This window comes from Loxodonta africana, chromosome 2, assembly GCF_030014295.1.
Source record: "Loxodonta africana isolate mLoxAfr1 chromosome 2, mLoxAfr1.hap2, whole genome shotgun sequence".
Lineage (NCBI taxonomy): Eukaryota > Metazoa > Chordata > Mammalia > Proboscidea > Elephantidae > Loxodonta > Loxodonta africana.
The window spans coordinates 165,731,612-165,748,691 of NC_087343.1; the positions used below are offsets into that span (position 1 = coordinate 165,731,612).

Genomic DNA, 17,080 nt, shown 5'->3' on the forward strand with positions numbered 1-17,080 from the left:
GAGATAAAAAGGAAAGGGAAGCGAGCAGAGCGGGGTTACCTCATACCACCAAGAAGGCAGTGCCAGGGGCAGAGTCCATCCTTTGGACCTGGAATCCCTGTGCGGAGAAGCTCCTAGTCCAGAGGAAGACTGACGAGAAGGCCAACAGAGAGGGAAAGGCTTTCCCTAGAGCTGATACCCTGAATTTGGACTTTTGGCCTACTTTACTGTGAAGAAATAAATTTCTCTCTGTTAAAGCCATCCACTTGTGGTATCTCTGTTACAGTAGCACTATAACACCCAGTACCAGATCAACGAAGTTCTCTGGGGCTGTGACAATGGAAGGGAATAATGGAAAGCCTGTGAGAAGGTGGAAACTTAGAATCTTTGTTAAACTTAAATAACTTCAATAGTTATTACTAAACAGAATTTCCTCTTCACAAAATTTCTGTGTTTCCAATATGATGATCCCTTGTCCTTCTCATACCTTTATAAGGACCAGTAGTACCATCTTCTGTCAGAAACTTTCAGAGTAGTTGTTCAACCCAGAGATGTGTCTCTAGGCCTTCTCCCTTAGGTAGAAATGGCCAATTTATACCTATGTCAGTCTTCTCAGCTCACTGTTGCCAATGACACCAAGGAACTTGCCCAAGCAGAGCCCCACGTTGCTGTCAGGTGTGCCCTCTCCCCTGCATAAGTTTTTGCACAGAGAGGCCCCAGCTCTTCAGAGTACACAGTTCATCCATGCAGGAAGGGTATCAGGTGAGCAGGAAATATGAAGGAATCAAGCAGGAACTATGGACAGACACCACGCTTACCCACACAGATGCCCTTATCCCTGCCAGTGTGCTCTCCTACAGGGCACCTCCAACAGGTGTGCTCATCTGAAGCTGCTCATGGAGGAAGAGGTGGACCCACAGAAAGGAGGGCAAGAGAAATTTCAGAGCCATGAGGTTCTTCAAATCTATGGCAGGCATAACTTACACTTCAAAAATTCTCCTCTGCTAGTGTCCTTGGTTTTCAAGAAAAACAACTAGGGCTGCAGGGTGGGGGTCAGTAGGAGCTGAAGAAACATTAGGCAGGGTGTTTATAAGCAAGAACCACAATTTATATAAGTGTATGTAAAATAAAATAAATAAAAAGTAACAGAAGCCACATTAACATAGCAAGAATAAAGCCACCTGGGTCAAAGGCAGTAAAATGGCAATCAAAAGCAGAGTATCTGGAATGCAAAGCAAGTTCAGATGGGCTTTTACACATTACTCTTATGTCCTGTTGCAGGAGAAGAAGAAAGATAAAAAGAACTACTATTAATTGAAAATGTGCTCTACATTTTACTTTTATTTACGAGGAAGAAAAAAATATCCAGATGGGTAAAGTAGGCTTGCTTGAAGTCAACCTGTTAGTGACTGAACCATGAACAAAACCTAAGACCATCTAGCTTCAGTACCAAAGTCTTTCCACCACACCAAGCTGGTCGCTATGAGTTGGAATCGACTCGATGGCACTGGGTTTTTTTTTTTTCCTGAGCTCTAAATTGGGCAGGGTAAAGGGGAGACCTGGAAAAGAAGCACCAATTTCAAGATGTGGGTCTTTCCAGAGATATGGGTCAACTTGTATGCTTAATATGGGAAAACACACAAAAATCACCTTTACTAAATCTGGAGCCCAGCTGGTGCAACGGTTAAACACTCAGCTGCCAACCGAAAGGGCGGCAGTTCAAACCCACCAACCACTCTGCAGGAGAAAAATGTTGCAATCTGCTTCTGTCAAGATTTACAGCCTTGACAACCCTACGGTGCAGTTTCTACTCTGTCCTAGAGAGTCACCATGAGTTGAAATTGACTCAACGGCAACATTTTTCACTGAACCTGATCAACCCATCTTTCCATCTTTCTACCAGAAGAATTTTATAAATACCTTTAGGGTTCATACCCAAGTTCCCTTCCTAGAGTGTAGTTTCTAGGAATTGGTGTTTTTCTATTCAAAATTTCTTAATATACTTTATAGGGAACTATCATATGACCAGAAACCCTGGTGGCGTAGTGGTTAAGTGCTATAGCTGCTAAGCAAAGGGTCAGCAGTTTGAATCTGCCAGGCGCTCCTTGGGAACTCTATGGGGCAGTTCTACTCTGTCCTATAGGGTCGCTATGAGTTGGAATTGACTCGATGGCACTGGATTTTTTTTTTTTTTTGGTATCATATGACCACAATTATGGTAGGATAATAGCAATTTCAAATATCATATGGTATGATCAGGAATACATAACTTGACAATACTCTGTACACATAATTTGTTCTGCTCATAAGTCAGTTAATAATTTTAAAAGTTTTACCTGCCATGGTGAAAATGTCCTTCTTTTATACAATTATTTTCCATCACCTTTGCTGGAAAAGTATCACCACACTAGAAACATGACTTCTCTTGTAAATTTTATCTATAGAGATGTTTTCCCCAAACTCATGAAATTCAACAGTTTTCTAATATTAAGGCTCAAGCTAATACTGAAGGCTTTTATGTGCTCAGCTCATTCTTACAAGTTTTTATACTGTATGAATTCTTTGATGTACAGTAAGTTGTGACTTCTGGATGAAGGCTTTCCCACATACAGTACATTGATAGGGTCTTTCTCCAGTATGAATTCTGCGATGCAAAACGAGATCCGACTTCTGGGAAAATGCCTTTCCACATTCGGCACATACATAAGGTTTTTCTCCTGTATGAATTCGCTGATGTCCTGGCAGGTGGGACTTCTGAGAGAAGGCTTTCCCACATTCAGTACACACATAAGGCTTTTCTCCTGTGTGAATTCTCTGATGTCCGATGAGATGGGACTTCTGACAAAAGGCTTTCCCACATTCACTGCATTTATAGGGCTTCTCTCCAGTATGTGTTCTCTGATGTATGATGAGCTGTGACTTTCGGGAGAAGGTCTTGCCACATTCAGTACATTCATAGGGTTTCTCTCCAGTATGAATTAACTGATGTGTAATAAGTTCTGTCTTCCTGCTAAAGGCTTCCTCACATTGAGTGCATTTGTAAGGTTTCTCTCCAGTGTGAATTCTCTTATGTATAATGAGGTGGGACTTCTCACAGAATGCTTTCCCACATTCAGTGCACTCATATGGCTTCTCTCCAGTGTGTGCTCTGTGATGTATAATAAGCTGTGACTTCTGGGAGAAAGCTTTCCCACACTCTCTACATTCATAAGGTTTCTCTCCAGTGTGAATTCTCTGATGTATAATGAGGGGTGATTTCTGGGAGAAAGCTTTCCCACATTCACTACATTCATATGGTTTTTCCCCAGTATGAACTCTCTGATGTATAATGAGAGATGATTTCTGAGAGAAGGCTTTTCCACATTCAGAACATTCATAAGGCTTCTCCCCAGTATGAGTTCTCTGATGTACAATGAGGTGAAACTTCTCACTGAAGGCTTTTCCACATGCACCACAATCATATGGCTTCTTTCCAGTATGAATTCTTTGATGTACAATGAGCTGTGACTTCTTAGCAAAGGCTTTTCCACATGTAATGCATAAACAGGTTTTCTCTTTACTTTCAGCATTTGCATGTTGAATAAAAGATTGTTTATTACTGAGAATATGTCCACCTTGATTACCTTCACAGGGTATTACTCCATTATGAATTTTCCCAAGACTAGAGTTGGATGCACTGTGGCTGGATGGTTTTCTGCATCCAAAACTCTCATCATGGTTTTTTCTTGAATTGCTTTTATTACTACTAGGTAGGTCAAAATTAGGTTTCAAGTTCTTTCCAAACGCGTATTTATGGAATCTTTGTCTTGAAGTACCTGGGTCTATGCATTCTTCAAAGAGTTTTCCAAATGCATTACATTTGTGGCCTGACTCCTCAGCCACTGTTTTCTTGTTGATTACTGTGACTTGCCTGAAAAGTTTGTCCTGGTTTTCCTGACATCTCTGCAGCTGGCCATCACCTTGACAGATTCTTAAAATGGAGTACAATGAACCATCCTTTGTGGCTCCTTTTAGTATCTTATTGTGGAAGGAAAGAGTCCCCAGAATACATGGTTGGGGCTTTTCAAAGTTACTCTTCCTGTCTAAAAGAAGGAAAGATAAAATCAAACAGTCATAAAGAATAGTTAACAGGACACAGAAGTAAAACAAATGGATGATCCAAAGTAGTCAAGGAACTCAGAAAACAGGAATGGAGACAGGCCTTTTTGGAAGAATATAGGATGATCAGGTGACTAGATAGATAAGGATGTTAAAAAGAAATATTTATGCAAAAACTAGACCTGAAGAAGCTAGAAAAGTGTCTGGGCTCTTATCACTCTAATCTTGGATTTCTCTTCTAGGATCTTCCCATTTCCCTACTTCCTAAATAGAAACTTTCACCTTTTGAATTCATTTATCTTATAAACATTTGCTATGCATACCTATTGTCTAAAGAAATGCCATCTAAAGAAAGGAAGTCAGTACTCTCCCCAAAACACTTCACCTTTCCTTAGTCTACTTCCTTAATTAACCAGAAAAACAACAGAAAAATCCAAGGTATGGCTAATGAATTCAGTATCCATACTCACAACTTAAATCTAAGCTTGAACCCCACTACTCCCCATAACTACCTTCTATATGTCTCAGATTAAACTAGCACAGTTCTCCTAGAAAAACCATACTTATTCCTAACTCCAAGATTTTGTTCATATACTCTCTGCCCCAACAGCTTACCATCACCCTCTTCAGCCTAATCTACACCTAATATATCTTTCAGAACAGTTATACCTGCATGCTCTGAAAAATGCCTTCTCAAAGTCTGACGCATCTCTTTGGACTCTAATTCTCTCTGAACATCTAATATAGTAACTATATTTGACACTTAATTTTGTACATCACTGAATCTGGGTATTTTAACTTCTAAAGTAGAACCTATGTTCTAAGAAGGCATTTGCCTCTATTGCCTTTAAGTCCCTTTTAAAAAGCATTACAGGTATAAATGTTAAGAAGATCAATCAGAAATATCTCTCCCCTGAAAGGGTCACAATTACTCAATTGATACATTACTTGTTGAATGCTTACTAAATGCTCAGCACAGGAGTAAAGAAGAAAAAGAGATTTCAATATGGGTAGAAACATAAGCCTCAGGCAGCAATTAAAAAAACAAAACAAACACACTGATTATTTCACTTTCCTTGTCTCCCAACTGCCTGATTTTCATCTGGATAAATCCAATTTGATATGTCTTTCTTTACGATCCATGGATCTTCTCCTTGCTCCAACTTGGAGATGACATCTGGTTTGGAAACTGGATACCCTATTAAATGGAAATCACAGAGGAATTGGGATTAACTGCACTCAAAGAAGAAGAGAAGGTACTGTTTTAGGAGGTCCACAATGAAGCAGTTCAGTTGGCCCTCAGAAAAGTAATGACCTCCATTTGCAAAAGAAGGAAAGGCACAAAAGGCATTATGTATGTGAGAGAACTGCCTAATGGCAGCAACTGATAAAGGAAAGGCATCTGACTGGGCAAACACTGAGTTATGCAGGAAAATCACCCTTACCCATTGAGGCCAGGTGGCTGTAGTTCTCCAGCATCACATCCCTGTACAGAGTCCTCTGAGCAGGGTCCAGCTGCTGCCATTCCTCCTGAGTGAAATCCACAGCCACATCCTTGAATGATACTAACTCCTGTAACAGTACATTCCTGTTCAATCTGAAGTAGTCATTCTCATCGTTTCTACTACAGGATGTAAAACTATACTGTTAAGGACCAAACTGTTTCCCTCAAAAAGATATGTTGAGCCCCTAACCCCTAGTACCTATGAACATGATCTTGTTTGGAAATAGGGTCTTTGAAGATGTTATCAGTTAATATGAAGTCAAACTGGAGTAGGAAGGGTCCTAATCCAATCTGAGTGTTGTCCTTATAAAAAGGAGGACAGACACAGAAAAAACACACGGGATGAAGACAACCATACGAAGATGCATCTACAAGCCAAGGAATGCTAACAAACACTTGACGCTACCAGACTGAAGGAGACAAGGAAGGATCTTTCCCTGAATCAGACAAAGACAGCATCACCTTGTCAAAGACTCCTAGCTTCCAAAACTGTGAGAAAATAAGTTTTTGTTATTTTGTCACAGCACCCTAGGAAACGAATACGGATTCCTATTCCTAGTTTTGCATAATAGTTTTGGGAAGAATATGTGCAAAATCCTGTCTTTAGCAAGAAAAACCAGACATATCAGGACAACACAAGAGGTAATCCATAAAAAGGCCTACCTAAATACAAATGGGAATTTAATAAGTGATAAAGACAGTATTTAAATAACTGGGAGGAAGATGGATTATTCAACGAATAGTATTGAAACTGAATAGTCAATAGGAAATGAATAATATTGGAGACATGCTCCCTACCTTGGAAAGTAGGATAAATAAATTCTAGATGCAGCAAAAAAATTTAACTCTAAAATAATACTAGAAACCATAAAAATAACAAAACAAAACATGGAAGAATTCTTACTTATACAGTGGAGAAGGCCTTTTTAAGTACAACATAAAAAAGGGAGAAAAGCCTCATTGAGAGAATCTTGAAGATCGTTCATTAGCCAAATCCTTTCATTTTATAGGGACAAAAAAAAATCCTTAGTGTCTCCTACTTTTAGTAGTTCTTCTACATGCTATGCTAGCAATAGCTAGTTATAAAATACAATGAAATGCACCAAATCACAATAGCAAAAAAAAAATCTAAAAACTGAGAAGTTAATGTGCAGGAAACATACGTGGAGAAAACTTCAGCAAATCACTGAGGTGGCAAAAAAATAAGTACTTAAGTAAGTGTACGGCCCCAAAATACATCCTAATCCCTTGACTATCTTCATTATGTTCCCATTATGTTCACCATGGTTGTCATATAACAGCGGAATTTGAGTGATGAGTATTATTTTAAACTATTTTTCTGGGTTTTTTTCCTAAATATTCTATTTTTTAACAAACATTGCTTTCAGAATTAAAGCAAATTAATTTCAAATATCAACATTCCCTTGTTTAAAAACCTCTTTGGGCTCCCTCCCTGCATCCAGAATCAGTCTTGTCTCAGTCACATCAATCTCAAGCTCTCTCTCATTCAACACCAAGGTCAAAATCCACACAAATCAAGCTGCCAAGGATTTAGTTTGTCCTCATAACAACCCAGTTAATATCCCTATTTTATACAGGAGGAAACTGAGATGAGAGTGGTTAATTACTATAATCAGTGGAAAATTGTACTTCCGTTACCTAAAAACAATTTTTACAGCTTGAGTGCCATTAAGAGACAGAGGACAATGGAAGGGAGGGAGGGAGGAAGCAAAAATATTATGCAAATGATAAACTTACTTCTGGACACTAATGTTCCTAAGGAACAAGCACTTAATCAGCTAATTTGCCATGGTAATTGGATTTACTGGGCTAGTGAAAAGGTCTTGAATTAGACTGCGGGTACTTTCTCATTCTCAAAAGCAGCATTAACGAACACAAAAAGCTAGCCAGAGAAGTAATTTTAAATGTTCTAGAAGCCACATTCAAAAAATTTATTTTCGGTAATATATATTTATCCCAATACACCCCAAATATGATCATTTCAACACGTAACAAAACTTTAAAAATTATCAATGAAGTTTCTGCTACTAAATCGTCAACACCCAGTATGTACTTTGTATGAGAGAACATCCCGGTGTAGACTACCAATTTCAAGAGCTCAATAACCACAAGTGGCTAGGGCTTAGCATGTTGAACAGCACAGCTCCGTAGCTACTGACATCCAAGAGGAAAAAGAACCTATCTCTCTGCTGGAGAAATCAGTTGTGAAGCTTTATGATAAAAGTCATATAAGGACTCCTCATGTAAAAGCTGACGTGGAGATTTGACAATGAGAATGATGATGATGCAATAATAACACTAATAGCTAATTCTTAAATACAGAACAATCCATACCCCAGTCACGGTTCTAGGTACAACTTAAACACATTTCACCTTCAGGACAACCCTGTGAGGATTATAATCTCTATTTTACAGATAAGGAAACAATCCTGGGAAGCCTGGCCCCATGAAAAATAGTATGTGTCTCCTAAAATACTAAAAAAGAGCTCTGTGTACTAGCAGGAGAAGATATTCAAACTGCATCCAAAAATATTTATACTGGGCAATTACTAATGAGGCTAAAAATCAGGCTGCAGAACAGAATTTTACTATAACATTATTTTTCTCAAAGGAAAGCACATGAAAATAAGAGACTCTCTCACATATTTGCCCTTATACACCCTTCACAGCTGCACCCTTAATCACAGCTGTATCGAAAAAGATTTGGAAGATTAACACTGATTATTCCAGGAGGAGAGGAGTTTAAGTTAAAAAGGCTTTCCAGTTTTTTGGTTTTTTTTCTTTTGTGTTGTTTAAAATGTTTATACCATGTACAGTACATTTTGGCAGGGAGAAAAAATAATACAGCCTTCTAAAAATGGAAGAGCAAAGAAGGAACTAGCCTTGATTTGGAAAAAAGTGACTACAAAATCTGAAACCACAGCCAAGGGTATGGAGCATCAGGTACCCCTGCTTGCCGAAGCTTTGCCAGAGAATTATAACTTAAGAACTGCTGTGCAATGAAAGGTTAACTCAGTGGGCCCGGGATTCTCAAACCTGCATATTCCGTAGAATGGACTGGCCTTTGACTAGCTTCTGGGAGATAACCTCTAAGCCCCCAGAATATTCTACCCAATAAGACTGTCTTTTTATACACGGGGACCTTCAGCCACTCCAGATAATTTATGCTAACAATTGGATTATGCTGAATGCCTGTTTTTGTTTACATGGGGCCCTGGGCTACCTGTATCAGTTTTATCTCTGGAGGGGCTGGGAACAGAGTAGCTAAGTTCAGTCACACTGGCACTTCACACCTATATGACTGATCTCTAATAAAAAGTTTTGGTGAGAACAATGTGGACTCTATCACTTATATGAAGACCCAAAAAGAAAACTTGTTTTAGTCCTACAAAGCAAGGAGTATTTCCATCTCATTGGAAATTTAACTGCTTTCTCTTTAGGATAATACAATCTTGGAACTGATGGTGTCTCCTAGAAAGATCAGAAATATTTGTACATCATTTATAAAATGGTTTTAGGCCTGATTATTTACATATTACTTAGCAACTCTTTCAGGTCTTAATCTTTATTGTCTCCACATTTCCCTTGAGTACATCCTACCTGAACTTAGAGATCATCTCAAGAATGGATTTGACACATTGAATACTAAAGACCAAAGACACATTGAACACTAATGACCAAAGACCAGGTGAATTGTAGGATAACATCAAGAACATCATACATGAAGAAAAGCAAAAGGTCATTAAAAAGATGGGAAAGAAAGAAAATAACAAAATGGATGTGAGGAGAGGCTCTGAAACTTACTCTTGAACACAAGAGTAGCTAAAGCACGGAAGAAGTGATGAACTAAACGAACTAAACAGAAGATTTCAAAAGACAGCTCGAGAAAACAGAGTATTATAACGAAATGTGCAAAGACCTGGAGTTAGAAAACCAAAAGGGAAGGACATACTTGGCATTTCTCAAGCTGAAAGAACTGAAGAAAAAAGTCCAGCCTCAAGTTGCAATACTGAAGGACTCTGGGCAAAATATTGAACAACACAGCAAGTATCAAAAGAAGATGGAAGGAATACATAGAGTCACTATACCAAAAGAATTGGTCAACGTTCAAACATTTCAGGAGGCAGCATATGATCAAGAACCAATGGTACTGAAGGAAAAGGTCCAAGCTGCACTGAACATACTGGCAAAAAACAAGGCTCTAGGAATTGATGGAATACCAATTGAGATGTTTCAACAAATGGATGCAACACTGTAAGTGCTCACCCATCTACACCAAGAAATTTGGAAGACAGCTACCTGGCCAGCCTCCTGGAAGAGATCCATATTTGTGCCCATTCCAAAGAATCAAAACCAAAACTCTAACCCAATGCCATCGAGTCGATTCCGACTCATAAGGTGATCCAAAAAAATGTGGAAATTTTCAAACAATATCATTAATATATCACACACATGTAGAGTTTTGCTGATAATAATTCATAACTGGTTGCAGCAGTATAATGACAGGGTACTGCCAGAAATTCAAGCCAGATTCAGAAGAGAATATGTAATGAGGGATATCACTGCTGATGTCAGATGGATCTTGGCTGAAAGCAGAGAACACCAGACAGATGTTTACCTGTATTTTATTGACTATGCAAAGGCATTTGACCGTGTGGATCATAGCAAATTATGGATAACACTGCAAAGAATGGGAATTCCAGAACACTTAATTGTGCTCATGAGGAACCTGTACATAGACCAAGAGGCAGTTATTCAAGCAGAACAAGGAAACACTGAATAGTTTAAAATCAGAAAAGGTGTGCATCAGGATTGCATCCTTTCACCTACTTATTCAATCTGTATGCTACACAAAATCCGAGAAGCTGGACTATATAAAGAAGGACGGGGCGTAAGGCCTGGAAGAAGACTCATTAACAACCTTCGATATACAGATGACACAACCTTGTTTGCTGAAAGTAAAGTGGACTTGAAACACTTACTGATGAAGATCAAAGACTACAGCCTTCAGTATGGATTACACCTCAACATAAAGAAAACAAAAATCCTCACAATTGGACCTATAAGCAACATCATGTCAAATGGAGAACTCGTCAAGAATTTCATTTTTCTTGGACAGCAGTTCAAATCCACGAGCCACTCCTTGGGAACTCTATGGGGCAATTCTACTCTGTCCTGTAGAGTTGCTATGAGTCGGAATCAACTTGACGGCAATTGGTTTTTTTGGAGGACACCACAATCAACCCCCACGGAAGCAGCAGTTAAGAAATCAAATGACGTATCGCACTGGGCAAATCTACTGCGAAAGACCTCTTTAAAGTGTTAAAAAGCAAAGATGTCACTTTGAAGACTCAGGTGCCCCTGATGGAAGCCAAGGTATTTTCAATTGCCTCATACACATGCAATAGCTGAACAATGAATAAGGAAGACTGAAGAACTGATGCCTTTGAATTATGGTACTGGCGAAGAATAGTGACTATACCATGGACTGCAAAGAGAACGAACAATTCTGTCTTGGAAGAAATACAGTCACAATGCTTCTTAGAAGAAAGGATGGTAAGACTTTGTCTCATGTATTTTGGACATGTTATCAGGAGGGACCAGTTCCTGGAGAAAGGCATGCTTGGTAAAGTAGAGGGTCAGCAAAAAAAAAGGTCGACTCTTAACAGGATGGATTGACACAATGATTGCAACAACGGGCTCGAACACAGCAATGATTATGAGGATGGTGCAGGATCAGGCAGTGTTTCATTCTGTCATACACAGGGCCACTATGAGTCAGAACTGACTCAACAGCACCGAAAACAACACATTTTCCCTAATCCTAATGTTTAGCTTTCTGCATTTGATTATATTGAAACCCAAGTACAAACTAAGCAAACAACTTACCTGAGACTTGGTCATTTTTGGCTTCTCTTCCAAGAGGGCCGAGATCTGAGGAATCAGAGGTGGGAGACAGAATGGAGTCTTTAGAGGCCAGAACTGACCTACAGCTTCCACATTCACCAGTCTAGAAACAACTGCCACCAGATGTCAGGTGGGTAAAGGGGCCACTTAGTTTGAGAAGTTCTTTTGGGTTTTCCAGAAGGATCAGCAAGCACCAAGTGAAGGACGCATTAGCCTTTAATCCTCTTGCAACTATAATATGAACACATAGAACCCGGACCAATTCTTTTTAATTACATGGATATGAAGATGTTTCTTGTTGACTTACTAACAATTGATTGTTGTCCCTCTGAACTAGTAATTCTATTTGTAGAGTTATCATAGGGTAATAATTATAGATCTATATGGATACACATATATATGGGGTGTTGGATGGATACACACATAAAAGTTTAACTGCAGATAGAGCAGTTCCCTAGAAATAAGAATGGGAATGAACAGATGGAAAGATGAGGAATGCATTTCCTCAATTCCCAGAGAGAACCAGCAGCTGAATACCAGTAATCACACAAGAGCTCTAATATCTACCCCCAACTCAGCAATGTCTCCTGCCAAAGCAATATTCATGGACTAAAACATTGATTGTTAAGCTGTTTCCTGCTTAAATTTTTATTGCTGATTTTCAACAGTGCAGTTGTCTGCGTACAATAGTGGTGATAGGTTGGAACCATGAATAGTAGGGAATGCACCACAATGCAGGAAGGTACTTACCTAGCAAATTTTTCTCAGTCCCAGGACAGGTCATGAAGACAGGACTGAACTTGTTCAGAGGAAGTGAGGGCTCCCATGACAGGGACACAATTTCATATACGATGTTCCAGAGTTTATTAAAACAGACCTGGCAGGAACCAATCAAGAAAAATAGTCATGTGGGTCTCTGGACACCCAGAGGTGCTCAATAAATGTTTCTTAAATAAAATATAAAATTATTTCAATAAACTCAGAAAGAGCCAGGACTGAAATCACACTTTTCACAATAATCCTATCCTTCTGGATTTGCTTGGTCCTGTTTTAAAAATGGGAAACCCTGGTGGCATAGTGGTTAAGTGCTATGGCTGCTAACCTATAAGGTCGGCAGTTCAAATCCACCAGGCACTTCTTGGAAACTCCATCGGGCAGCTCTACTCTGTGCTATAGGGTTGCTATGAGTTGGAATCGACTCGATGGCAATGGGTTTGGTTTTTTTGTTTGTTTGTTTTAAATGGTGTACACTTCTGTGAGGATAAGGGAATGACTTAGGGACAGTGGTGGATTTTGAAAAGATCTGAGAAGGGGCTTGACCTATAAGAACTCAACAGGTACCTGTGACCTCTGGAGATTTTAATGTATGTAAAGAAGCCTTTCCCAGTAAATTGACGCTGGAAGGCACACAACAAAAACCATCAGACACTGGCCACATTATTTACCCCTCCAAATCCCTGAATACTTCTCAGAGCTACGCACCATCATATCACTGACCACATGGACACTACCTATCATTTAGAGCATAGCCCCTCCACCAATCACTGATGCTCCCCAAAGAACCCTCTCAAATCACTGACTCCAGTCATCCCTACCACAGTCCATGTACATGCCATTTCTGACCCCACAGACGCCCAATTACTGACTCATCATTCCCCAATTACTAATCACATTGCTCACCACATCCTTGACCGCCGAATAAAGCCAACCCTAATCCATTCCGTCGACCTCCCCCTCACATGACTTCATAAACCTCCCATTACTGACCCTCTTCGTCCTCCATTACCAATAACACATATTCACCCTTCACTCACCACACATATTCCCCTTCTGACCCGTGGCTCGGTTATCAGGTCCCAAAACGTCCATCGCGGCTTAACCTGGGACAACCGTCACATCCATACCGGTGAACTCTCCCGCTTCCTGTCGGTGAGCGAAGCGCGCTGCTCCCGAGCCTGCGCTGTGCCGTACTGGACGGTTTGACCATTTCGCAACTTCAGTGGCTTTGTTCAGGAGGCAATATGGCTGCTCCTACGTACCGTTTCTATATGGGAATCGCCATCTTGAGAGTACAGTCAATTCCGTACAAGCTAAAGGATATTATTTATCCCGGGCCTGGAAATCGGGATGTACCACTGCAGCAGCGAAGGGAGGGGGAGGAAGACGACGGAAAGGCTGATTAGGGTACAAACCAGGAAGTTGAAAACTTTTGCAGAGAGATTTTACAGAGGAATGGGAGAAGAGGTTGGAGTGGTGCCGTCCTCTACTGGGAGATTGCAGTCGGTGAAACAGGAAAAATTTGGAATGGTACAATCCTTCGTAGGCTATTCCACTTAAAAGTGGTGCGTAAATGATAACCGTATACCAGGAAATTCTACTTGCTGAAAGGGGTGAAAATTTTGAATGGTACAGTCCCCTCCCGGGATATTCCACTATGAGAATCCCGAAAAGGGGAGGGGGGGAAACAGTTGCCCTCAAGTCTTTTCGGACTCATGGAGAGACGGCCAAATGTGTTGGGAAATAGTTCATTGGGGGGCTGACCGAGGGGAAAAGCCCTAATAGATAGCTGTCTTCCAGTCAACCCCGACGTATGGTGACCTTATGTACAACAGTTAGCATATTACCCAGCCTGGATCATCCACAGTCATGGGTCATCCTCACAAATGACAGCATGTTTAGGTACATCGTTTCAGCTATTGCGTTAGTTTATCACACTGAGGGTTTCCCTCGCCCTCACTGGCCCTTTACTTCACCAAACACTTCCTCCTCCAGTGATTGATTCCTGCTGATGGCATGTCCAAAGCAAGCAAGTGGGACAATTTCTCTGTGCTAGATCACTAGGCCTTTTTTCCTACTCTGTCTTAGTATGGAAACTGCTGAAACCCTGTCAACCATGGGTGAACCTGCTGGTATTTGAAATACTGGTGGCATAGCTTCCACTATCACAGCAACACACAAGTCACAACAAGCTGACAGATGAGTGGTAGTAAGCAATAATAACGAACTTTATAATAATAATTATAAGGAATCCTCCTAGGGAAAAATTACAACTGCAGTAATAAGCTGCAGGGCCCACTAGAGAAGAAAAATGAGATTGTAGAGGCAGGGAAGAGAAGACTGAGCAACGGAGAAAATAAGGGGCAGGGAATCAGAGGCTAAGATAAAGCAGGGATAAAGCAGGGATACTGAGGAGCAAAGGAGAGGCTATAATAGGCAGAGAGATGGGAGACTGAAGGGCAAAAACTGAGAGACACAGGAAGAGAAATAGGAATGTAATGGGTGATAGTGAGTGGGAGATTGAGAGAGAAAGAGAGACTGAAACACAGAAAGGAAGAAAGAAAAAACACTGAGGGAGACGAAGAAACTGAGGAGGTTAGGTTTCAGGGGGCAAAAATCGTTTGATTAAAAAAAAAAATGAACCAACACAACACTGTTGCTGCAAAAAGAGAATAGTAAAATCGCTATTTTAATCTTTAGACCTTACATCAAGCTTTGATATTTGTTCAAAATGCATGCTAAGAAGCTGGTGTTTCATGTGCATAAATGGATACAATTTTGAATCATTATAATTGTCACTCTGGCCATCATTTTTTGCTTAATTAAATAAGCAGCAATTTTATATCTGGCAATTGTATTTCTCACCTTAATTTAATCTTATAAAATTACACCAATACCTATTGAATACTTTGTACTTAAGATGGTGTAGCCACCATGAGAGGCACAAAGAGTATATTGTGAGTTGCCACTGAGTTGGCTCTGACTCATGGGCAATTATGTATAATAAAATGAAATGTGACCCAGCTCTTTATTATCTTCATGATTGTTGATATGTTTGAATCCATTGTCATAGCTATTGTGTCAATCCATCTCATAAAGGATTTCCTTCATTTTCACTGACCCTATACTTTACCAAACGTGATGTCCTTTTCTAACAATTGGTCTTCCTGATGATGTGTACAAACTAAGTCTAAGTCTCACCATTCTTGCTTCTAAGGAACATTCTGGTTCTATTGCTTCTAGAAGACTGATTTGTTTGGCAGTCCTTGGTATATTCAATACTCTTTGCCAACACCACAGTTCAAATGCATCAATTCTTCTATCTTCCTTTTCCTTATCCAATTTACACATACAAATGAGGCGACTGAAAAGGCCATGGCTTGGGTCAGACCCATCTTAATCTATTGATCTAAGTAGAATAAAATAGATGGCAACCTCAATTTTTCTCCATTTATCATGATGTTGTTTATCAGTCCAGTCATGAGGATTTTCTTTTTCTTCACATTCAGGTGTAACCCGTACTGAAGACTGTACTCTTTGAGCTTCATCAGTAAGTGCTTCAAGTAACCTTCATTTTCGACCAGCAAGGTTGTGTCATCTGCATCTCTCGGGTTGTTAAGAAGTCTTCCTACAATCCTGCTACTGTGTTTTTCTTCATATAGTTTGGTTTCAAGGTTATTTGTTCAGCATACAAATTGAATAAGTAAGATGAAAGGATACAGCCCTGCCGCATGGCTGTTTCAATTTTGAACCACACAGTATCCTCTTGTTCTGTTTGAACACTGTACAGGTTCCATATGAGCATAACTAAGTGTTCTGGAATTCCCATTCTTCGCAATGCTATCCATACAGTGAGCCATACAGTCTAATACCGAAACTGACAGATAGGTGGTGGACTAAGGGTATTTTGTTGTTGTTAGTTGCCGTGAGTCAATTCCAACTCATGATAACCTCCTGTGTTACAGAGATGAACCGCTCCAAAGGGTTTCTTGACTGTAATCTTAATGAAGACAGATCCCAGGACTTTTCTTCTGAAATTTCGCTAGGTAGGTTCGAATTGCCAATCTTTAGGTTAACAGTTGAGCACAAACCATTTGCACCACCTAGGGACCTTGGACTAAGGGTATAAAAAGCCAAAAAACCTGTTGCCGTCGAGTCGATTCAAACTCATAGCAACATATAGAACAGAGTAGAACTGTCCCATAGAGTTTCCAAGGAGCAGCTGGTGAATCTGAACTGCTGACCTTTCGATTATCAGCTGAGCTCTTAACTACCACGCCACCAGGGCACTGACTAAGGGTGTAACCAAAAAAGCCAAACCCATTGCCATCGAGTCGATTCCGACTCATAGGGACCCTGTAGGAGAGAGGAGAACTGCCCAGTAAGGTTTCCAAGGAGCGGCTGGTGGATTCAAACTGCCGACCTTTTGGTTAACAGCTGAATTCTGAACTACTGTGCCAGCAGGGCTCTTAACCATTACACCACCAGGGTTTTCGCACCAGGCTAGTAAGGATTAACTCACAATCCTCAGCTTCAAGGAGTGATACTAGTGAAGACTGGAGAGATGGGAAAGGGCCAGGCCATGGACAGCTTTGTATGAATTGCTAAAACTTTAGCTCTTAATCCCAAAAGGGATGGGAAACTGTCCTTATGTAGTAAGGAAGTAGTCCTTATGTAGCCTTTATGTCCTTATGTAGTAAAGAAATAGAAGAATGAGAAGGTCTCCCTCATAATGAGTGTACAAATAACTTCAAATATATGAATCAGCATAAAGCCAATTCCTATGAGGCAGAG

General features: G+C 40.1%; 1 protein-coding gene across 1 annotated transcript; it reads right to left on the reverse strand.

Moving 5' to 3' along the window:
- Positions 1-1,395: 1,395 nt before the first annotated feature.
- On the reverse strand, positions 1,396-11,631 carry ZNF300 (zinc finger protein 300). The gene is made up of 4 exons (XM_064278414.1): positions 11,492-11,631; positions 5,523-5,649; positions 5,149-5,275; positions 1,396-4,057 (listed from the first exon to the last, which is right to left on the reverse strand). The coding sequence occupies exons 1-4, from the start codon at positions 11,504-11,506 to the stop codon at positions 2,524-2,526; spliced, it is 1,803 nt and encodes a 600-aa protein (XP_064134484.1). The 5' UTR covers positions 11,507-11,631; the 3' UTR covers positions 1,396-2,523.
- Positions 11,632-17,080: the final 5,449 nt, after the last annotated feature.

Coding starts and splice junctions, on each gene's coding strand:
- ZNF300 (XM_064278414.1), bottom strand. Junction 5,276..5,522: donor CAGCCACCTGGCCTCAATGG/GTAAGGGTGATT, acceptor TCCATTTAATAG/GGTATCCAGTTTCCAAACCA. Junction 4,058..5,148: donor GCAGTTGGGAGACAAGGAAA/GTGAAATAATCA, acceptor TCTTTTAGACAG/GAAGAGTAACTTTGAAAAGC.